General features: G+C 38.5%; 1 protein-coding gene across 4 annotated transcripts in view; it reads right to left on the bottom strand.

Moving 5' to 3' along the window:
- Positions 1-292: 292 nt before the first annotated feature.
- Positions 293-23,563, bottom strand: part of TMEM67 (transmembrane protein 67) — a 40,076-nt gene continuing 16,805 nt past the window's right edge. For 2 of the 4 annotated variants that reach the window (XM_036337704.1, XM_036337707.1), the window contains 16 exons: positions 23,041-23,164; positions 21,255-21,360; positions 16,378-16,434; positions 15,317-15,415; positions 13,058-13,156; positions 12,755-12,841; positions 10,320-10,419; positions 10,088-10,227; positions 7,833-7,973; positions 6,284-6,364; positions 5,688-5,804; positions 5,279-5,395; positions 5,073-5,177; positions 4,435-4,537; positions 1,975-2,117; positions 294-1,521 (listed from right to left, as the gene is read on the bottom strand). In XM_036337704.1, the coding sequence (XP_036193597.1) occupies positions 1,441-1,521; positions 1,975-2,117; positions 4,435-4,537; positions 5,073-5,177; positions 5,279-5,395; positions 5,688-5,804; positions 6,284-6,364; positions 7,833-7,973; positions 10,088-10,227; positions 10,320-10,419; positions 12,755-12,841; positions 13,058-13,156; positions 15,317-15,415; positions 16,378-16,434; positions 21,255-21,360; positions 23,041-23,164 (1,700 nt within the window). In that variant the 3' untranslated portion in view covers positions 294-1,440. Of the gene's footprint in view, positions 1,522-1,974; positions 2,118-4,434; positions 4,538-5,072; positions 5,178-5,278; positions 5,396-5,687; positions 5,805-6,283; positions 6,365-7,832; positions 7,974-10,087; positions 10,228-10,319; positions 10,420-12,754; positions 12,842-13,057; positions 13,157-15,316; positions 15,416-16,377; positions 16,435-21,254; positions 21,361-23,040; positions 23,165-23,563 lie in introns of all 4 variants that reach the window. The other 2 variants (XM_036337705.1, XM_036337706.1) reach the window with 2 other exon arrangements.

Here is a 23,563-nt window from a genome sequence, read left to right as displayed (position 1 = left end):
TAGGTGGTTTTTAAAATTCTGTGCTCGTATATTTGTCTATCTCTGCAGCTTTTATAAAGGGATTCTGGTAATGTCTCCCTTCAGATACTGGAGTTTCAGATACTTGACTTACTAACCCCCCCTCTTTCTCTTCAACAATTCTCAAGATTCAGGGAAATGTGTAAGATTCAACTTTGGCAACGGCTGGGGATCTCTGCCCCTATATGCTGTTTTTGTCCCTAAATGCTATTTCATGAAAGACACATTAATTAAACAGGAAATAGAAACACCAAATGTTTTATTCTATACTTTTAATTCAAAAATATAAAAAATATTTGCATAGCATTACATGTAAGTATTTACATAGCATTAACATAGAAGGCAGTAAGAAATGTTGGTCTGGCGATTAATGATCATTATCCCTGAAATATAAGGTACCTTTCAAGTACATAGTATCAATGAAAAAGACTGTTAAAAAGTTTAATGAAAAAAATCACATAATAAAAAATTATTAGCTACATAACTCAGAGTTTACATTAAGTATATTTTGGATCCTAATAGTGTTTCCATATTTAAAAATATAACCCCACAAGCCTACTGTCTTGTGAAGACTAAGTTTGCTTTCAATAAACCACCTTGTCAACATAACATGATAAATATACAGTTTATTTATTATTTACAATCGTTAAACATATTAGAAAAGCAAAACTTTGGTAGTGCTTTTAAAATGTTAAGTAATTTAAAACGTATTAAAAAACTATATTGGGGAATATCACACATTCTATCTTAATTAAGATAAATGACATTTCATGAAAAGAGTATATTGACCTAATAATACAGGTACACAATGGAATGAATATGTAATGTACCATGTCTTGAGATGCCTATCAGTCAAATAGTCAATTAGTCCACTGCCAAGCAGGGTGAGCAATTAAGATGAGGCAAACTGAGTCAGCAATATACAATTTAAATTTCCAAGTAAACTTAAAAATGTTTCTCAACATTTATTTAATCATAAAATATGTAAAACAAGAAAATACTAAACTAAAAACTAGGCTTGAACTTGAAATCAAATAATTTTTTCAATGTGAGAAAATGCAGGCAAATCCAAGCTTAAAAATAATCCAGAGACAAATGATGGGCACTGTTTTGAAATCATTAAAAGTGTGACGCTGAAAGCAACATTTGGATTTTTTTGGCCCCAATGACAATGCTGTCTAATCTATGAGTTGGTGGATTAAATACTACATATAATGGTAACACAGTATTTTCCATTATATCATATTATATACTTTCAGAGCAAATTATGTATCCACAAATTATAAAAATAAATCTTTCTGTAGTTTAAAAACAAATAAAAATATAACAATTTGTATTAAAAAATATGGCAAACTAACCTGATAATCATGACCTTTTTTTGGCTATGATTATATTGAGTTTTTAAGTTATCTATTCAATAAATTAAATCAAAAACCTTTGATCCACCAATGTTTTGGATGCCAAATTCTTCTGTCCTACTATATTACGAATAAATTTAAAAACCTGGGGGGAAAAATAAAACAATTCAGAATTATAAAAATGTATATATAAAGAAAACTAAATATGCAAATCAATTATAATATCTAAATTAAACTGGCCCTGGGCTAGATCTTTAGTGTTTGCCTTTTTATTATGTTAGCATCTGGTACAGAGGGTGTATGGGACTCTAATTACTGCTCACATCTGGCACCTAGGATATGGAAAATGTGTCTTCCTATTGGATTCCTTTCACGTCTGCTCAAGTAACTTATGCCCTCCATAAGACCCCAGTATTTCATTGACTCGACAGAGTATAGAATGACAGTGGTTGAAATGTTATTCATTTTGGGGTAGGGTTAATCATATTCTAAACCTTTATAAATTCCGATTGAAATCATTTTCTGCTATGAAAATAAACACATCTACTTCCAACACTTTCTTTTTAAAAAGAAACCCAGAAAAAACATAAAACTTTACCTCTTGTTGTAGATATGTAAGGAAGGCTGCTAAAATAAAGTTTTGGCAAGCCAAGTCCACAACACAGAAGAACAGCAGATCATAAATAAGAAGAGTGGCTTCATTTCCATAATACAGAACACTGCTGAATGAATAACCATCATCTGTTTAAAAAAAACAATTTGTAAGATATAAATTAGAAATCAAAAAAGATCAGTCAAGGAACTCTGCTCATAAAATTCAGTTTTAGCCGAAACCGGTTTGGCTCAGTGGATAGAGTGTCGGCCTGCGGACTGAAAGGTCCCAGGTTCAATTCCGGTCAAGGGCATGTACCTTGGTTGCGAACACATCTTCAGTAGGAGATGTGCAGGAGGCAGCTGATCGATGTTTCTCTCTCATCGATGTTTCTAACTCTCTATCTCTCTCCCTTCCTCTCTGTAAAAAATCAATAAAATATATTTTAAAAAAAAAATTCAGCCCTGGCCGGTTTGGCTCAGTGGATAGAGCATCGGCCTGCAGACTCAAGGGTCCCAGGTTCGATTCCGGTCAAGGGCATGTACCTTGGTTGCGGGCACATCCCCAGTGGGGAGTGTGCAGGGGGCAGCTGATCGATGTTTCTAACTCTCTATCCCTCTCCCTTCCTCTCTGTAAAAAATCAATAAAATATATTTTAAAAAAAAATTCAGTTTTAACATCTTCATCAAGGGTTGGTAATTGCAAGCAGTGTAAGTTTATCATCAATACCTTTCAAAGACCAAGTAATGAATATCCCTTTCTAACAAAGGCTAAAGAATCGTAGAGTTAAAAAAGCAAAACAAAACCAACAAGGACTATAATTTGTGTCTCAAATAGTCCTCTCAGGCTGTGCTCTGAAACCTCTTCTCACTTCACAAGGAAACGTTTTTCCCTTTGGAGATGTAAACGCCCTTTTAAGATTCTGATGGAAGCTACAGACCTTTCACCAAAAGGAGAAACCGTTAAGTACACACATGCGAATCCCGCACACAACATCAGGGAGGTTCAGAGACCACTGAACTGCACGTGGCACCCAGTTAGGAGCTCTTACACCAGGGACACCTGGCGTGCAGGCAATGTTCTTTGTTCAGGTGCTAGTTACAGGGCTCTATTCAGTTTGTGAAAGTTCCCTGGCCTTTATGTTATATCCCTACAAAGTGTGTGTGTGTGTGTGTGTGTGTGTGTGTGTGTGTGTGTGTACACAATTTACAAATCAGATCTGCTTAGGACTTTTTGATGACATCCATGTTCATTTTCTTCACAGTAGTTTCCAAATTGTTCTCAAAATATATCTCTATCAGAATACAGTGCTGAGCATGCAGCCCACCGTAGGCATATTTTATTAATCACTATTATATATTATACATTTTAAAATATATAAATTAAAAATGGAATTGCAAATATACAAATAGACATTTTATTATTTTCTTCTCAAACCTCCAAGGAGCAATCTGCACACCTCCTATGGGACAAAAATTTTAAAAAAACTATTTTGGAAACTGCAGGCTAGAGTAAGGGTTTCAGACAAAGCCTTGGGGTTGGGTCTCTGCCTCTCTCTCCCTCAAGAACTCTCTCACTGTGTCCACTTCATACGAAGCTTCACTCATAAAGCTCTTCAGTGCATAATGCCCTTCTCCCTCTGCACAAATGTCTTTGCCTCTCTTCCCTTGACCCTCCTGCTTGACAATAGCAACTTATTTTTAAGACCCAGCTCCAACTTCCCTGGCTTCACCCTGTGTCCAGTTGGATTTTCTGCTTTCCCTGCTGTATCCAGTGTAAGCTGTGCCTGCGGACGTCTATTCCAGCATCTCTCCACTTCCCCATTCACAGGCTGACCTTTCCTAGTCTACTAAGAGGCTGCTCCAGGGAGAGACCACTGTTCTGCGTGGTCCGGGACTGGGACATGTGACACTCAGTGAGGCACGGGTGAGTGTAGCTGGGCCAAGACACTGCTTATTCACAGCCCTTCTTACCAAGCCAGACAGGAGTTCACCAGTCACATAAGGGGCACAGACAGTAATTTTTTTAATGTTAAGAAATATGTTTAGTCACTATTCCCATCACAGATTATCTGCAATCTTTAAGAATTTGGATAAAATGAAAATTAAATGTTTAAAACCAGTCACAAATGTTATTCTTCAAGTCTTTCATAAGTTTGCTACTGAATGAACATTCCAATAAAATCTGAATTTTATTTGTTTTACTATCTCTTCTATGTGCACCACTGCTTTTGAAATTCAGCTTTTTTACTTTCTTATAGAATAATTATGTTTTATGTATTTGTTTCTAGCTACATGACATGATAAAATAGAAATGAGAAACTACTATAATTCCATGAAGTTAACTGAAACCGTTTCTTCTTTATATAAATTTATAAAATCAAAAGAAAAATTAATAACTACGACAACTTTTTCTTTCAAACTTTGAAAATAGTAATCAAGTTCTGCAAAGGCAGTTGAACAATACCATTATAAAAGATGCTTTTTTCCATTGGTTCCATGAATTCTATTCCAAGAATTTTTTCAAGAAGCAATTTATCTTTTATAAAGTAGTCCATGTCCTTATGAACCTAATACAAAAAAGCCACAGTCATTTAAAAAAATAGCATTGAAATAAATGTTTCCCAATTTTTTTTATCAAAAGAAAACAATGAATAGTACATACAGAAAATCTGTTCTTCAAAAAGACTTAATTTACTCCATTAGGCTTTATAACAAAATTCCTTTTAGGAATAATTTTTAAATGCCCTTAGTAGTAATTAGGGCTAGATATACTGACAATTTTTAAGAAGTTTTTCAGGAATACAACCATAGCATAACATATTTCTATAATGAATAATATAGAAGATTTTGGTAGCTGGCTAACAAAATTCCAGTACTGACATATAGACAATATGCTAACAGACATGTAAAATTTCATTTTACTTTTACATAATCTAAATCTATATCCTTAAGCCACATTATTAATTTTAATAGCAAAAAAACGGGCGGGGGAGGGGACTGTCCTAAATCCACCACCTTGCTTAAATCCACCACCTGGTATTCCTGGTTAACTTTTTAAACTGCATTTTGATTTAGCTTAACTATAAATGCTGACACACATACATGATCGATGAAAGAGCCAAGGAATCTGTTCATGGTGTTATAGGCCTGGATACTCTGCTCGAAAGCACTTGCTGATGAGCTCAGTAGTCTAGCAGGGCCATTTTTCTAATGTGGAAAGAGACAAGAATAAATGCAAATGTCTTACATTCTTGGTATTTAAACATAAAATACTGGCAAAATGTATCTTAAATATATTGTATACAAACCCTTGTTAGCGTCTCATGAATTCTGTCATAGTGCTGTCTCATCTGGCTAGAAATTGCAATCTGGAAGGTCTGACCCTCTGTGTTGGGCACCAAACCTCTCTGGCTACACAAGTTTTCCTGAAAAGTTAAAGGATTTAAATCAAGATCAAGATTATGAAAATTTCTCCTGTTTTAAAAAAACACACAACTTTTTTCTTTTAGTTGGTATCACATATTACAAAACTCATGTGGTGACCCAACCATAAAATTATTTTCGTTGCTACTTTTGTCAATGTTCAGGGTAATGAGTTTGTATCCTAGCAACTTTCAAAGTAACCAATGAGGATTAAAAAAGTATATTATTACAAATCCTAGATTAAGAAAAGTGAACCTGTCCTTCAACTTAAAAAGATGTAAAGTACATTCCTACCGCTTCTCTTTTCAGATTCAGATTCATTTCTTCCATGTTAGTATCTGCATGCCCGTGTACTGATCTACCATGAATGTAATATCCAAAACATTTGTGGGATAACAGAAACACTGATATCTATAAAAAGAAAAGAATAAGGAGCAATTAGCAACTCATCTGCAAAGCAGTGAAAGTAACTTTTCTTAAAATTGCTTCCTTTCAAAATAATGAGGGCGGAATTCTTGGAAAATATGTAAAGAAGGTAAGAAGGTAATAAAGGATAGTGAGGTTACTTTAAAAAAGTAGATGGAGAAGAGAGTGAAGATAGTTTCTAAGAACGGAAGGAAGAGGGTTGATACAGGAAAACTCTTCTCAGCTGGGTGAACTATTTGGTGGCATAAGGAATTCATAATTAAGAAACTGCAAATAAAAATGAAAAAATGAAGACAGAAAATATTAACTTGTAGCTCATTACAACTATCTCTGGAATTAACAACCAGTGGAAATTAGACTAAAAATCCAATTATACCAAATCACTTTTAAAGCCTCTCTTAATGTATTCATGACCTTTAAAAGGGGAAAATAACAGTTGCAAGATAAAGTCGGAGAGTACTTACATTGCTCATCGAGCATAAGTCCACAAACTGCCGGATTTTATCTTCCATAAATCTCTCATAAAAGACGGCAGAGAACACGATCTGAAACATTAAGCCAAGTTCAGGCTTATTAGCTTTCAGGATTTAATTTTCTTTTATAGTCACAGTGTAGTATCTTAAGACAAAAGAAGTTCCAACCAAGAACACAGTGGCCCTAATGGTTCTTAGGGGATAAAATCCTCCTCATTTCTGATTTCTTCTGTCAGATGGGACCTGAGGCTGAGATGATTTATTTTTAGCTTCAGGTATTTCAATAAATATTTTAAAGGAAAATTCACCAGGAGTATTGGCAATTTGAGTGAGTTTTAATATTTAAGTAATTGTTAATAAGAAGTTATATTTCAGAGGAAAAAAGAATATTAAAGGTAAATGAGCCATCCTGTCGTTATGCATAAGCTAAACAAGGAGTCCATCATCTGACTAGAAAGCTGCCGACTTCGGAAGACTTCAGAGCCCCCTATTGATAAGAATGTGTCTCTGCACTCGGAATGCCTGGGCTCCAGCTGCAGCTCTGCCAAGCTCTGACTGGATCGCTTCAGGCAACTCTTCCTTTCTGGGCTTCAGGGGCCTCATCTGTAAAATGAGGTTACTCATAGACCTGTCTCTGAGGGCTGCTATAAAAATTTAAAAAGTTGCCAAAACCGGTTTGGCTCAGTAGATAGAGCATCGGCCTGCGGACTGAAGGGTCCCGGGTTCGATTCCGGTCAAGGGCATGTACCTCGGTTGCGGGCACATCCTCAGTAGGAGATGTGCAGAAGGCAGCTGATCGATGTTTCTCTCTCATCAATGTTTCTGACCCTCTGTCTCTCTCCCTTACTCTCTGTAAAAAATCAATAAAATATATTTAAAAAAAAAAAATTAAAAAGTTAACATGCACAATGCAATTAACACAGTGCCTGGATTATAACCTTATATAAGAATTAGTTGCCCTAACCGGTTTGGCTCAGTGGATAGAGCATCGGCCTGCGGACTGAAAGGTCCCAGGTTCGGTTCTGGTCAAGGGCATGTACCTTGGTTGCGGGCACACCCCCAGTGGGAGGTATGCAGGAGGCAGCTGATCGATGTTTCTCTCTCATCGATGTTTCTGACTCTCTATCCCTCTCCCTTCCTCTCTGTAAAAAATCAATAAAATATATATTTAAAAAAAAAAAAAAAAAAGAATTAGTTATTAGCTATTATTGGTCTTATTGTCAGTTATCAGAATGTGGTCAATATTGAAGGATAATCAGTATGTAAACAGTTATAAATATAGAGAGGCAGTGTTGCTTAAAAGTATAATCTCTTGTCCTGACCGGTTTGGCTCAGTGGATAGAGCGTCGGCCTGCGGACTGAAGGGTCCCAGGTTCGATTACGGTCAAGGGCATGGACCTTGGTTGCGGGCACATCCCCAGTTGGGGGTGTGCAGAGGGCAGCTGATCCATGTTTCTCTCTCATCGATGTTTCTAACTGTCTATCCCTCTCCCTTCCTCTCTGTAAAAATAATAATAAAAAAAGTATAATCTCTTGTTACCTGTATCATTCCAATCACTAGCCAGAGAGCGGAAGACACTGCATATCTCAAAATGCGACTATAAGGAGCTATGTAGCTGGATGGGTCTCTGGAAAGACTAGAGGATGAATCCATTAATGCTAAGTTCTTAAATCCCACAACCTGTAGTGAAAAGGAAAAATAGTAATTTAAACAGACAAGAATGAAGGAAACTTCTCTAGTTTAAAAATTAAATAATCCTCCCTACTTACCTTAAAAAATGAAAATATTCAAGTTCATACAAACAGTAGAAAATCTAGATAAAAACAATTACCTGGTATTTTTAATTACAAAACACTTAACATAAAATAGTTCATCTGGTATTTTCTTCAATACAAATAAAGGCCAAATATAACTCTATTATCATTTACACTGAAAAAGCTCAAAAATTTGTCAGAAGAATAAAACTTTCTTCAGTAAACTACCAATGAAAAACCAACATTTCATGAGATTTTAACATATGCCAGACACCATGCAAAATTCTTTTCATGGTAAAGAAATCTACATGACTATTGAATCCAGTGTTTTCTCAACTTACTTGGATAGAAACTTCTTTCTCATGTAATGCCCTTTAAAGCTTTGAAAAACACTACTATAAGTAATTGAGATAGTGTTCATATGTCCTGGGGACACACATATTCTCCCAGCTTTAGAAAAGGAAAGAAAGAAGAGAGGAGGGAAAGAAGGTAAAGGGAAGGAAGGCAGACAGACATACGATTAATGATTCCTGAGGAAATCTGTTACCTGTATAAGTAGTTTCCATATTTCAGTCCCATATTCAGTATTGAATACTTCCTTTAATAATTCCAACCAGACCCATGAAATAGCTATAAAGGACACTGACCCATTCATTGTGTCCTTATTCAGCTCTTAACACAGAACACACTTCATAGCAGGAGTTCAATAACTTGTTGGAAAATTTCAATCTTATAATAGTGGTTCTAATACAGGAGTAAGAGTATGAATCATGGAGCGAAGGGACTTTTTCAAAGTACAGATACCTGGGCCTACCTCAGAGCTATTGAATCAAATATAGTCTCTAGGGGACGAGGCAAGGCGTAGGTATTTGGTTAGTAAAAGCTTTCCCAGGGGATTCTGCTCTAAGCCAATGGTTTAAAAGCCACTCCTTACCCAGAGCAATCAAATTCAGAGAGACAGCCGTAACCGGTTTGGCTCAGTGGATAGAGTGTCGGCCTGCGGACTGAAGAGTCCCAGGTTCGATTCCGGTCAAGGGCATTTACCTTGGTTGCAGGCACATCCCCAGTAGGAGGTGTGCAGGAGGCAGCTGATTGATGTTTCTAACTCTCTCTCTCCCTTCCTCTCTGTAAAAAATCAATGAAATATATTTTTAAAAAAATTCAGAGAGACAGAAAACAGAGTGGTGGTTTTCAGGGGCTGGAGAGGGCGAATGGGGAGTTACTAGTTAAATGGGCACAGTTTCAGTTCTGCAATATGAAAAGAGTTCTAGAAATTGTTTGCTCAGCAATGTGAATGTACTTATTATTGAACTGTATACTTAAAAATGGTTGATGATAAATTTCACATTATGTATATTTTACCATGATTTGTAAAAAGCCACTCCTGTATGTTTTGCTTTTTTTGTTTTGTTTGTTTTTTAATTTAATTCTCACCCAAAGAGTGAGGATACTTTTTCCATCTATTTTTAGGGAGTGGAAGGAAGGGGAAAGGGGACAGACAGAAAAACACTGAGGTGAGGAAGATACATCAACTGGTTGCCTCCCACTCGTGGCCCGACTCCACTCGTGGCCCGACTGGAGATGGGGTTTAAACCTGCAGCCGAGGCATGTGCCCTGCACCACAACCCCTCTGTCCAGGGCCGACACTCTAAACACTGAGCCAAACCGGCCAGGGCAAAGCCACTCCTTTTTTTAATCGTTTGAACAATATTTCAATCTTTTTTAAAAAAATATATTTTATTGATTTTTTACAGAGAGGAAGGGAGAGGGATAGAGAGCTAGAAACATCGATCGGCTGCCTCCTGCACACCCTCTACTGGGGATGTGCCCACAACCAAGGTGCATGCCCTTGACCGGAATCGAACCTGGGACCCTTCAGTCCGCAGGCCGATGCTCTATCCACTGAGCCAGACCAGTCAGGGCAATATTTCAATCTTTAGAAAACTCTTCTGCTCACATGAAAACTTAGCTGGAATTAAATTAAATGAACATTTATGTGGTACCCACAAGTTGCATACAATTATGTCAAATAGTTTATACCTCCAAAAAGAAGAGGACAGTAAGTACTTGAAAAAGTGGATTAATTTTTCTCACAGTCTGAATTTCATTCCATTCATTTGCTACAAAATATGTTCTCCATATGCTTACGGGAACGGCAGCACTCCTCACACCACCCTCACCTGGTCAGGGAGATAAAATGAGTGAAAGGGTTACTTCATCTTTGTTCTGCAAGGATAGCAAGAGAATTTTGGCACAAATGGTTACTTGTTACCTTCGACAGCTTTAAGAACCTTCCCTTTAGGTCGCTCCCAATCGATAAAGAATATATCAATGGTAACCTGGGATACGAGCTTATGCAAAAATTGCAGAGCCTGAGAATGACAAACAAAACACCTAAAAGCATCCACATTAAACATACTTATAAAACCAGTAATACTAATTATTTTCTGTGTGTTTGTTTTTTTGTTAATCCTCACCCGAGGATATTTTTTCCATTGATTTTTTTTAGAGGGAGAGGGAGATAGAGAGATGAATGTAAGAGAGACACATCAATCATTTGCTTCCCATACACGCAACCGGGCCGGGGATCCAACCTGCAACCCAGGTACGTGCCCTTGTCCAGGAATCAAACCCACGACCCTTCCGTACACGGGTTGACACTCTAACCACTTAACAACACCAGTCAGGGCACCAATACTAATTCATTAGAAGCAAATATACTGCAATCATAAGAACATATAATTTTCACAAGTGACAAAGTTGTAATACCATCAGAAGTCACTAGAAGTTCATAAAGTAATATGGAACCACCTAATTCACAGAAATTTTATACACATATTATTTCGCCTTCCCTTCTTCCATCTTTGTTTGCAATAAGAATATGAAAAAAGGAGATATACTGCCTCTCCTATACATGGGCCTTGCATAATTGGCTCTTTTCCAAGGTTTCCAGAAATAGACTTTGTTTTCTAGATAATCTGACTTCTTTATAAGTGAAGATATTTTTCCACTGTAATTTGCTTGTTCTAATTAAAGTGTTAAGATATTTTCATAGTCCTTTTTTTTCTATTTCTGGTATTGAGATTTCTGATTTAAAAAAAAGTGTGGCTGAGACACATATTTTTAATTTATAGAAAGTAGTATGTTTAAAGTGAGGCATTCTTCCTAGTTGATGCATTATTAATTAAAGGATAAAAATCTAAGTACGGGATGATTCCTCTCCTCAGGGAGGTCACAGTAAGTGGGAAAAGCAGTTAGTAATTACCAAACAAAGAGATGAGATCTACCACAGAGGCATGCAAAGAGCTTCACATACATTGACAAACAATGACCTGAGGAGAAGGGATGCTATGGGAAGAGGAGGAAAGGACTATGGAGACAGAAAACAAATTCTAAGATTTCAGTACCTTTTACTTTCAATTTACAGAAACAAAATTCATGCCTGAAGGCATTTTGTCCCTGTTGTGAGTGCATCATCAGACTTTAAAGAAGAAAGTCATAAAATGAAATATTATTTTTATCAAATTAGCATTTAATTCAAACATATTTATGGCTCCCTAGAAAGTTATTTAAACCAGATTTTCAAAATGAGCTATTATCCATAAAAGTAGTATAGCCCTAGCCAGTTTGGCTGAGTGGATAGAGTGTCGGCCTACAGACTAAAGGGTCCCAGGCTCTATTCTGGTCAAGGGCACATGCCTGGGTTGCGAGCTCATTCCCCAGCAGAGGGCGTGCAGGAGGCAGCCAATCAATGATTCTCTCTCATCATTGATGTTCCTATCTCTCTCCCTCTCCCTTCCTCTCTGAAATCAATAAAAATACATTTTTTTTTAAAAAAGTAGACTTCCTGTGTAAAACAGTAACTCATACTTTCTTTCAAAATCAAACTAAATTCCAAAGATTTTGAAAGTACAGTCAAACCTCGGTTCTCGGAGTAAATATTCATCTTGAACAATTGGTTCTCGACCAAGTTGTTTCACAAAAAAAGTCTCAGTTGTTGAACAAAACTTCTGTTCTCTACCCGACAATCCTTGCATGTTGATACCTGTATGATCAGTCACATGTCTCCCAGGTGACAAAGGCGAGAATGTGCGATATGAGTCCGTTTACCACTAAACCTTTCCTTGTTAACATCTCAGGAAATTGTGCTGTGAATATTTCAGTGGGGTGTTTCTGGGTGTTTTTTTTTTTTGCTTTTGTTGCTGCTTATTATTATTAAATACATACAGTAAGTCATCATGGGTCCTAAGAAGGTTAGTGACAGCAGCAAAGTGAAAAGAAAAGCTGTGAGAATAATGATAGAGCTTAAAAAGGAAATAATTGCAAAGTATGATAGAACTGTTTGCATGTCTGATCTGGCTGCCGACTGGCATGGTGAAATTGATGATTAGCACAATTTTAAAACATAAAGAGGCCATTAAGAATGCTGATGTCTCTAAGGGTGTGAAAGTGCTCACAAAACAAAGATCACAGGCAATTGAAAAAGGTTAAAACGTGGAATTATTTGGGAAACTGGAACGGATTAATTTAATCTACATTCTTTCTAATGGGAAAAAAATGATCCCGTTTTCAATCAAATCGCTCCTTGAACAGCCTTCTGAAAAGAATTAAGCTTGAGAACCACAGCTCCACTTACTTTAATTTTAAAGACTTACAAGTGTACTGGCAGGCCTTTTACCTTTTTTCACCCTGTCCTTTGAAACATACCTTCAGAGCAAAAGCACATCCCACAAAAGTAACAAACCGTTCTTCCTGCGTCGGCGTTGGCAGAAACACAGAGACAGACTTCTGCGCCTGTGACAAAAATTACACCAGTAAATATAAGCACGGACGGCTTTTACTCAGCACACTTCCAGAGAAAGCGTAAGGAGGAAGGCGGTAATGCTCGCAATAAACACAGCATACTCAGTGCTTGTCATCAGAAACCCTCCCAAATAAAAATAGCTCCTTTAGAACGAGCACTTTCCAGATAGTCATTGGCATTCAGGTTAAATTCAGCAACTCACTTACTTTGAAGAAAATAAGCCAATAAAGACCCGTTGCCACGGTGATGATAACAAATACATTGGTCAGATCACCAGCATAGTACACCATGAACTTCATAACTGTCTGCAATTTAAAAAGAATGGCAGCTGTTATAGACTCAGTGCAGTTATACTACCACTTTGAGCAACATATTCTGTACCAGTTTCTCAAGCTTGCAGCCTTGCTGCATGTATGCACGGATCAGTTAGCAAGACCAGCTGCGGCCACTCCTAGACACCCTCGGGTCCTTACCGTTGGTCCCATTCCCGACAGCCTGTTTTATTCCACCCTCCTCCTCTTTCACCACCTGAGGCAGAAACGCTTCCTAATTTTCTCCCAGTTTGGAGCCCTTCTCCTCGTCTATCCTCCACACGACCGCCAGAGTCAGCTTCCTCAAGTGTAAATTGGACGGATTGTCACTCTTCACCAGTGACTCTTCACTGAAATATAAATTCCTAACCTACAAGGTCCTTCACAACCTAGACCAAAACGAACTTTTTTTTAGCTTCATCTGCCAGTGCTGGCCGTTTAATGATTGGCCACCCCACACTTTCATCTCAAATATTTTGTGGAATGAAATGGGTACTGTTTCATCACAAATTCTTCCCTTATTCTCTCTGGTAAACTCTGTGAGCTCTGAGGGCGGAGGCCACGTCTATCTTTGCTCACTGCCACTTGCCCTCGCACCTGGTGGAGGGCCAGGCACCAGCAGTGGCCCCGGCGACGGCTTGTGGAAATCACAGATGAAAATACACCAGCTTACACGCCCCCTCTCTGGGAAGCCTTTCCTGTCCATCCCAAATGTAAGTCAAAGCCCCCTCCCCTGACTCCCTTGGCCTGTTCGCTTTGGAGTCGCAAACAAGTTACTGCGTTGCTTTTTCATGTTCTTAATCAGCTAGATGGAAGTACCACCTATCACTGAGTTGCTATAAAATTAAAGGAGTATAAAATTTATTTAATGTCTGCCAAAGTTTCCTCTGTGGAAAATGGGAATAATCATACCCAACTTGCCTAAACCGGTTTGGCTCAGTGGATAGAGCGTCGGCCTGTGGACTGAAAGGTCCCAGGTTCGATTCCGGTCAAGGGCATGTACCTGGGTTGCAGGCACATCCCCGGTAGGAGATGTGCAGGAGGCAGCTGATCGATGTTTCTCTCTCATCGATGTTTCTGACTCTCTATCTCTCTCCCTTCCTCTCTGTAAAAACTCAATAAAATATATATTAAAAAAAAAAAAATCATACCCAACTTCATACAGCTATTGTGAGGATTAAATGAATTATACAAGTAAAGTTTAAAAAAGTGCCTGGCACATGGTAAATATTCAATAAATGATAGATAAAAATTAAAACAAAATCTATTTTAAAAAAGAAGCAAAACTGCAAAGTTAAAAGAATAAAACATGGGAGAAAAATATTTTTGAACTTGAGATGGGAAAGGCTTTCTTAAGCAAGATCTTAAAAGCAAAATATATTGTAATATGAAAAACTATTCAGATGTGACAGTATCAAAATTAAGAGTTTCTGTTAGCCCTGGCCGGTTTGGCTCAGTGCATACAGCGTCAGCCTGTGGACTCAAGGGTCGCAGGTTCGATTCCGGTCAAGGGCATGTACCTTGGCTGCGGGCACATCCCCAGTGGTGGGTGTGCAGGAGGCAGCTGATCGATGCTTCTCTCTCATCGATGTTTCTGACTCTCTATCCTTCTCCCTTCCTCTCTGTAAAAAATCAATAAAATGTATTAAAAAAAAAAAAAAGAGTTTCTGTTAAACACAGGAACACACAGATAAATAACAGATGGGTCACACTTGGAGAAGAAATTTCAACTTAAAAAAAAAGGGGGATTCATATTTAGAAAATACAAAAAACAAACAACCACCTTTAAATAAATAAGAACAATAAACCGGCAACAGATATAAACAAAAGGGAAAACCCAAATGATGCATGAAGCATGTGAAGAGCAATCAGACAAATAAAAATTGAATCAACAATAACATACTCCTTACACCCCCAGGTTGGCAAGGAATGGAAAGGCTGGAAAAATACCAAGTGCTGGCGAGGATGTGAGGAGGCAACAGCAGCAATGAGGGGGAGGCAGACTGGAGGGCAGCAACGTGGGAGGGGAAGGAGGTATGTTTCTACCCAGGGAAACTCCAGGCAGACTTTTTACTCACCCACTAGCTGTGTCTTATCGGAAGAACATGCAATGGTCAAAGATAAAAAAGTACCTAAGACCTCCTGAGACCATACCTGTAGGTCAATCATAGGACTCCCAATGCGCCTCTTCCACCCCGCCGTCTTCAAAAGAGATGTTAAAACAGCGAGCCCACCCAACACACCCAAAGCAATCTAAGGACAGAAAAGACAGTTTAGGGATTTATGTAATTTCCCTCATCAGTGTTCAAAAAGAACACTATAAAGTCTAAAAGTACTAAAAAAATGGTCGTGGCCACATCTGGAACAATTTGAGCAAGAAAATAGTAATGGACTATAGTCACAAGAATAAATAGGTATCCAGTAGTCCTTACTGGTTTAAGTAAGTAAGTAAACAAATAAATGTGGGCAAAAAACAGCTCGTCTTTATAGGATTTCAATTGACAAATATAGAAGAAATGACGGAAACAGAAAATCACCATCACACAAGTATCACAGTAATACTTTTTATAGGCAAGAATTGTCAATAGATGCTAAAATTAGAGGTCAAAAGAATAACTGTGATATCTGCATAATCTCAAAGTATCTCTCCCTAAGATATTTATTATTTACAAATGGTAAAATACAGTAGAGAACTCTGCAGATAATCACCTTAGTCATACGATCAAAGTCAATATCAATAAGACATATGGACATCAAATATTTTCTAACATGATTCACTGAGAAGGGCATTGCATCATTTCTGTTATATCTGTTCTAAAACTACATTTAATCATGGGAAGATATCAGATAAGCCCAATTAAGAGCCATAATAATTCAAAAATGGTAGGGTCAGGCATTAAAGACAAAGAACAACTAAAGAACTGTCACAGATCAAGGGAGAAGACGGATAAAACAATGTGCAACCCTGGCCTGCATCCTAAACAAAAAAAGAATAGTAAAAAAACATGTGAAATTCAAAGATTAGTTAATAGGCTCATATCAATATTAATTTCCTGGTTATGATCGCTATACTAGAGTTATGTAAGATGTTAATATTAAGGGGAGGCTGGCTGAAGGATATAATTCTAATCTATTTTGACAACTTTCCTATCCATCTAAATTTTTTTATTTAAAAAATATACTGTAAATATTTCAACAGGTTAAAATAAACTCACATCTGTCTGGATACGTGCTTCTTCTTGATTCATTTCATATTCGACAGAGAAAGAAACCTGATATTTAAAATAAAGCAAATTAGCCATACTGAAATTATGTAACACAAATCTACTTTTACTATAAAAATACATTTATAGCTGGATTTTTACCATAAATGCCATATTTTTGAACTATCAATACTACTAGAGTTGACCCTAACTTATACATAAATGGATATGCTTTGGGGAATTATTCATGCTGCTTAAATATTCCTTTTGGACACACATTCAGGAAAGGGGGTTTCATTAGAAGCTAGGTTAGTTCATTAACAGCAGTCAATCCAAACTAATATTTCATTTTCTGATAGGTTTCTGTCACTGAGGAATGTGACAGAACTTATAGTATCAAGAATTTAGCAACTGGCTAAACAATCACATCCTAAGAAGGCAGATGAAACAAAGGGTTGAACAAGAATCTTAGGGATACCTCCACATTAAGGGACAGGAAGAGAAAGAAGAACCGGTAAAATATAAGAGAAACAGTATTGTGAGAGATAGGAGAGGCAAGATACATAAATCTTACCATGGTCAGGGAGTTTCAGGAACAAGAATTCAGTGTCAAATGTGTAAGTGTCAAGTTAAAGAAATGAAGCCATTGTATGTGAAATTCATTGCAGACCTTCATGGAAAGAGTTTTTTCAAAGGATCAAAATGGCCCATTTGTTTATTTTTTCCTTTGTTTCTCTTGCCATAGGCAATGTATCAGGTGAAAATTCTGCTATGTGAGATGTCTGATATTTTTCTGCCTATATTTTCTTCTAGAATTTTTATGGTTGCTGGACTTACATTAAAGTCTTTAATCCATTTTGAGTTTATTCTTGTGTATGGTGTAAGTTGGTGGTCTAGTTTCATTTTTTGCATGTATCTGTCCAGTGTATTGAAGAGACTGTCTCTCTTGTATGCTCTTGCCTCTATTGTCAAGTATTAATTGAGCATAAAGGTTTGGGTTGATTTCTCGGTTCTCTGATCTACATGCCTGTTCTTATGTTGTTTTTATTATAGTGGCTTGCAAATGATGAAAGAGTAAATGGTTGGAAAAATCAAGGAAAGATATACAATAGCAAGCTGAAAAGCTAACAGAATTAAGGAAGCATTTTATTGTTTTGTGTATTTTAGTTCGCTTTTAAGATGGGGCAACCTGAAAGGTGTTATAAGCAAAAGAAAGGGACTAACAGAAGCTGACTGAATAAGGGGTTGGGGTGAAACGGAACACTGGAGAAAGTCTGAAAACAAATGCAAGTACATCAGCTGAAGAAAGGAGGAAGGATCTTTTCTTTTTCCCTTAGAAATAGGAAGAAGAGACAGGAAGGACAATGAAACACAGGAGTATTACAGAGGAAATTCATACTGAATAGTCCCGATCCTCATAAAATATGAGGGAAGGTTATTTGCTATTGGTGAGAGCAGAGATGTAGCTGAATGCTTAAAACTAATGTAGAATTTTTTAACAGCTTAAAACTAATGTCATAAGAAATTAAGAAATGATGAAAGAACTGTATATTCTACAATTAGAATGAATTTGAGGTGGACTTTTTCAGTACAGTTTTATGATTCTCTCAACTCTCTTATTTCCCAATTTGTCAAGACTTAGTTTGGAATATTTTGGACAAGAAAAGTATGTGAAGAAAAGATCCAGAAATGTTTTATGTTAGAATAAATATACTCATACTCTTGGTTACCCAAGAATTATCACTCCAGGAAATTTTAAACCGAGCAGTCTTTTGTTACTAAGCATGGTTCTGGATTTTCTTCTTCTCTTATTACAGTGTATGTAAGCCAAGACAATGAGAACGGATTTTAACGTTGGATTAGGTAATACAAATGAGGAAGTAAATGTTTTAGAGAAAAGCTATGTTATGTGCCTTCCTTTTGCTTAATGAAAGCCTAAATCCAATAGTACCTGAGTACAAGTACCAGCACAACAGGGAGGCCAAAAGCCCTGGCTGAAGAAACTAGAACATTACAATTCAGAAAAGTAAAACAGTGGAAATTACAAGCTACTCGTGAGTCTTGGAGGTAAGAGATGCTTATCCCCCCATTTTTCATGTTTTTAGAGAGGCAAGGGGATGACCACTTAACCTCTCCGAGGAAAAAGCAGAGAGGGATCACCTTTGGCTTGAGTCTCCATCCTCTCGCATCTACCCCTCTTCAAAGCAGAAATGCCTTGAGAGAACCAAGATGGCGGCATAGGTTAACGCCGGAGTTTGCTGCCTTGAACAACTACTTCAAAAGTGAAACTAAAAGACGGAACGGACATCACCCAGAGCCACAGGAACGCTGGCTGAATGGAAGTCCTACAACTCGGAGGAAAGAGAAACGCATACGGACACTCAGAGGAGGCGCAGTGCTGAAGTCAAATTCTGAGGTGCGGAGTTCGCGGAGCGGGCTGGCGGCGGAGGGCGTGGTTGGCGTTTTCAATCAGGAGGGAGTCGCAGAATCTGACCTCCAGATCCGGGCGAGTCTTTAGGGACCCAGACTCAAACGGGAGAAGCGGGACTGTCTGGCTTCGGTCAGAGCGAGGGCAGCTTTCTCTCCGAGGTTTGCAGCAGTCGCTGGGACTCAGAGAGGCAGAGCCCCTGGGGACAGGACTGAGAGCCGCCATAACTGCTCTCTCCGGCCCACCCTGTTGATCCTGTGTGACCCGCCCCACCCAAGCCCTGCACAGAGGCATTTGCCGGATAGCCTCAGGCAAACGCCAGATTAGCACCTCCCTAGAGGACAGAAGTTCTCTCGCTGCAGACACAGCTGATTCTCACAGCCACTTGGCCTGGAGGTCAAACCCTCCCTGGTATTAGCTACAACAATCAAGGCTTAACTACAAGACTGCACACAAAGACCACTAGGGGGTGCACCAAGAAAGCATAACAAAATGCGGAGACAAAGAAACAGGACAAAATTGTCAGTGGAAGATATAGAGTTCAGAACCACACTTTTAAGGTCTCTCAAGAACTGTTTAGAAGCCGCCGATAAACTTAATGAGATCTACAAGAAAACTAATGAGACCCTCGATGTTATGTTGGGGAACCAACTAGAAATTAAACATACACGGACTGAAATAACGAATATTATACAGACTCCCGACAGCAGACCAGAGGAGTGCAAGAATCAAGTCAATGATTTGAAATGCGAGGAAGCAAAAAACACCCAACCGGAAAAGCAAAATGAAAAAAGAATCCAAAAATGCGAGGATAGTGTAAGGAGCCTCTGGGACAACTTCAAGCGTACCAACATCAGAATTATAGGGGGTGCCAGAAGATGAGAGAGAGCAAGATATTGAAAACCTATTTGAAGAAATAATGACAGAAAACTTCCCCCACCTGGTGAAAGAAATGGACTTACAGGTCCAAGAAGCGCGGAGAACCCCAAACAAAAGGAATCCAAAGAGGACCACACCAAGACACATCATCATTAAAATGCCAAGAGCAAAAGACAAAGAGAGAATCTTCAAAGCAGCAAGAGAAAGAAACTCAGTTACCTACAAGGGAATACCCATACGACTGTCAGCTGATTTCTCAACAGAAACTTTGCAGGCCAGAAGGGAGTGGCAAGAAATATTCAAAGTGATGAATACCAAGAACCTACAACCAAGATTACTTTATCCAGCAAAGCTATCATTCAGAATTGAAGGTCAGATAAAGAGCTTCACAGATAAGGAAAAGCTAAAGGAGTTCATCACCACCAAACCAGGATTATATGAAATGCTGAAAGGTATCCTTTAAGAAGAGGAAGAGGAAGAAAAAGGTAAAGATACAAATTATGAACAACAAATATGCATCTATCAACAAGTGAATCTAAGAATCAAGTGAATAAATAATCTGATGAGCAGAATGAACTGGTGATTATAATAGAATCAGGGACATAGAAAGGGAATGGACTGACTATTCTTGGGGGGGAAAGGGGTGTGGGAGATGCGGGAAGAGACTGGACAAAAATCGTGCACCTATGGATGAGGACAGTGGGTGGGGAGTGAGGGCGGAGGGTGGGGCGGGAACTGGGAGGAGGGGAGTTATGGGGGGGAAAAAAGAGGAACAAATGTAATAATCTGAACAATAAAGATTTAATTTAAAAAAAAAAGAAAAAAAAAAGGCAGAAATGCCTTATCTACTGGAGAGGAGGCACTGCGCATGTATGGCCCCGCCTTTTCCAGGCTCATGCTCTTTGGTGTAGCCTGTTGTCAGGGTGTACACGGTCTCTCTCCCATCTACAGACCCTGCCAAGCAGGGGAGGCCCTTAGTTCTGCGGCAAAATTTAATTAATTGAGTGGGGAAGTAGTAGGAAGCCAACTTGGCTGCAGGTCCAAACTGCATTCTCTAGTTCATTTTAGCACGAGGGATAAAGTTGATCACTGGCATCTCTTCCTGCCTGTTGAAGTGTGTCTTCAAGTGGGCAAGACCACCCACCGTAAAGTCTGAGCTCCTGGCTTAATTGGAAAAGAAGACAAAATCTTTTATTTTATTAATTTTTTGATTTTGAGAGAAACATCAATTTGTTGTTCCACTTATTTATGCCTCCATTGGCTGGTTTTTGTAGGCCGGGCAAAGAGAAGACAAAATCTTAACAGCAGCAAGGCGGCCAAAGAGAACGAGCAGCAGACTCTGCATCTCAGCATCATGAATAGGTGGCGACAATGTCTACAAAAACCTTAGTCTTGCCTTTTTAATACTCAGGACCCATAAGAACTCACCTCTACCCATCGTTAGTAAAAACCAATTAACGCTTGACTATATAAAAAGCAGTGTTTATGTAAAACCTGAAAAAGGACTAATTGTCCTCTGACCGTAATGTAAACTGTATCCCATATGAACGCATATAGAGGCACTGATTAGTAAAGAATTCACCTTCACAAACTGGCTGTTGGGATCTTTGACATCAATGTCACTGTAGCCAATGGTTATTAAGGGAGGGTAGATGTTTCCTTTTTTTGTGTTGGGTACAAGGTGGATGCTGTTTAAAAGAAAATACATTTCTCGTTATAAGTACATCTAGGCCCTTAAACATATATTTAACTTATCATTTACTGTTTCTTTTGAACTTAACATGGGCAATTTTGGTAATCTCAGAACCAACCAGTTAATAAAGAGTAGGGAAAATTAAACATAAACTAGTAGTAATAACACAAGCTATCTTAAGTAGTTAAAACTTCAATATGAAAATAAAACCTCTGTCCCTGGGCAGTGTGGCTAAGTTGGTTGTAGCGTTGTCCTTGACTGGTATACCAGAAGGTCGCGCATTTGATTCCTGATCAGGGCACATACCTAGGCTGCAGGTTCTATCCCCGGTCAGAGCATTACAGGAGGCAACTGATTGATGTATCTCTCTCACATCGATGTTTCTCTCTCACTCCCTCTCTTGTTCCCTCTCTAAAATTAAGAAAATAAATAAACCCTCTGAGACAAATTAGAAGCTCTTTTTGATATAGGTCCTATGAAATTTACAAATCACTGAAATATTGTGAACCATTTTTGAGAAATATTCAAATAAGTGGTACATAAGCCCTAGAGAAAGGTGGATAAATCCTAATGGTCAATGAATTCTTAATAAAACAACATATCAGCTCTAGTACTGTTTACGGCACATAATAGGGTACATTTTGCTGAATTCAATGCATTAGTAATACACAGCTTGTAAACCCAAAAAGGAAACTGCCAAGCTCCAGGGGCCAGCATGGTTTTACTAAAATCAAGTCAAGCCTGACTAGCTTTGACTTCATTTTTACTAGGGATACATTAGCAGGTTGAGGGGATGCTAAAAACACAGTACATTTAGATTTCAGCGAAATACAAGACAAAGTTTCTGTACTGCCTACCTCATAAGATTGCTATGAAAATCAAAATAAAATAGCAGTGAAAGAAATAATATATACTGAAGTGCAGACTAATGTAAGATGATAGTGCTGATTTTCATCAGCGTATTTAGGAACGCATCATAAAATATTGGAATGGAAAAGGTGTTTAAGATCTTAGAGACAGTAATCTCACACTGGAAAAGAGAGAAATGAGGGCTGCATGGTGAAGTAATTGGGTCATCCTTAAAGTAGCCAAAAAAGGGGGATGAAGATATGCCTACTGCCATCACCTGGCAGGCTCTTTCTAACATACCCATTTCAGCGCACTAATACCCATCCTACCCGCCACCTCTCCACCCACTCTCATTCAGCAGGTCTAGAGGGAGGCCTCACAGAACGTGAATTCTGATAAAGCTCCACAAGCTCCTGTTGTCATTCTCCTCTTGGCTCCTCACCTCTGTTGGCCTAAACCAGTGGTCGGCAAACTCATTAGTCAACAGAGCCAAGTATCAACAGTGCAACGATGGAAATTTCTTTTGAGAGCCAACTTTTTTAAACTTAAACTATATAAGTAGACACATTGTTATTAACTTAATTAGGGTACTCCTAAGGCTTAGGAAGAGCCACACTCAAGGGGCAAAAGAGCCGCATGTGGCTCGCGAGCCGCAGTTTGCCGACCACGGACCAATCCACGGCACAGATATCTAAAATAACCTTAGGTCTTGTTTCAGTTCAGTTGTCCTTATTGTTTTCATTTGATAACTATTGGTAAACATGTTCTTTTAGGACATTTTGCTTTATACTTCAAGCCTAATTTAGTGCATTAGACATTTGTTTACCTCAGTGATATCCGTGTAGCAATTCGAATTAATCTTGGCTGATTTCCTAAGTCATTTTCTCGTCCACTCAGTGCATCCACTAAGAAAATGCGCCGAGTCAGAAGCCACTTGCCAGAGTTACTGTCTTTTATTATAAAGAGAGAAAAAATGGCATTAAAAAAGTACCTTCGGCCGAAACCGGTTTGGCTCAGTGGATAGAGCGTCGGCCTGCGGACTGAAGGGTCCCGGGTTCGATTCCGGTCAAGGGCATGTACCTGGGTTGCGGGCACATCCCCAGTGGGGGGTGTGCAGGAAGCAGCTGATCGGTTTCTCTCTCATCGATGTTTCTAGCTCTCTATCCCTCACCCTTCCTCTCTGTAAAAAATCAATAAAATATATATATAAAAAAAAAAAAAAAAAGTACCTTCAAATGGTTCCAGATCTGCCCCGCTGGTGAAGCGCAACGGTTGAGCTTTGACCCAGGAACCAAGAGGTTGCTGGTTTGATTCCCGGTCAGGGCACACGCGAGCTCAATCCCCACTGG

This window comes from Myotis myotis, unplaced genomic scaffold, assembly GCF_014108235.1.
Source record: "Myotis myotis isolate mMyoMyo1 unplaced genomic scaffold, mMyoMyo1.p scaffold_m19_p_16, whole genome shotgun sequence".
NCBI lineage: Eukaryota > Metazoa > Chordata > Mammalia > Chiroptera > Vespertilionidae > Myotis > Myotis myotis.
The sequence above is the reverse complement of the archived record's forward strand: the minus strand, read 5'-3'. Positions and strand labels throughout refer to the sequence as shown.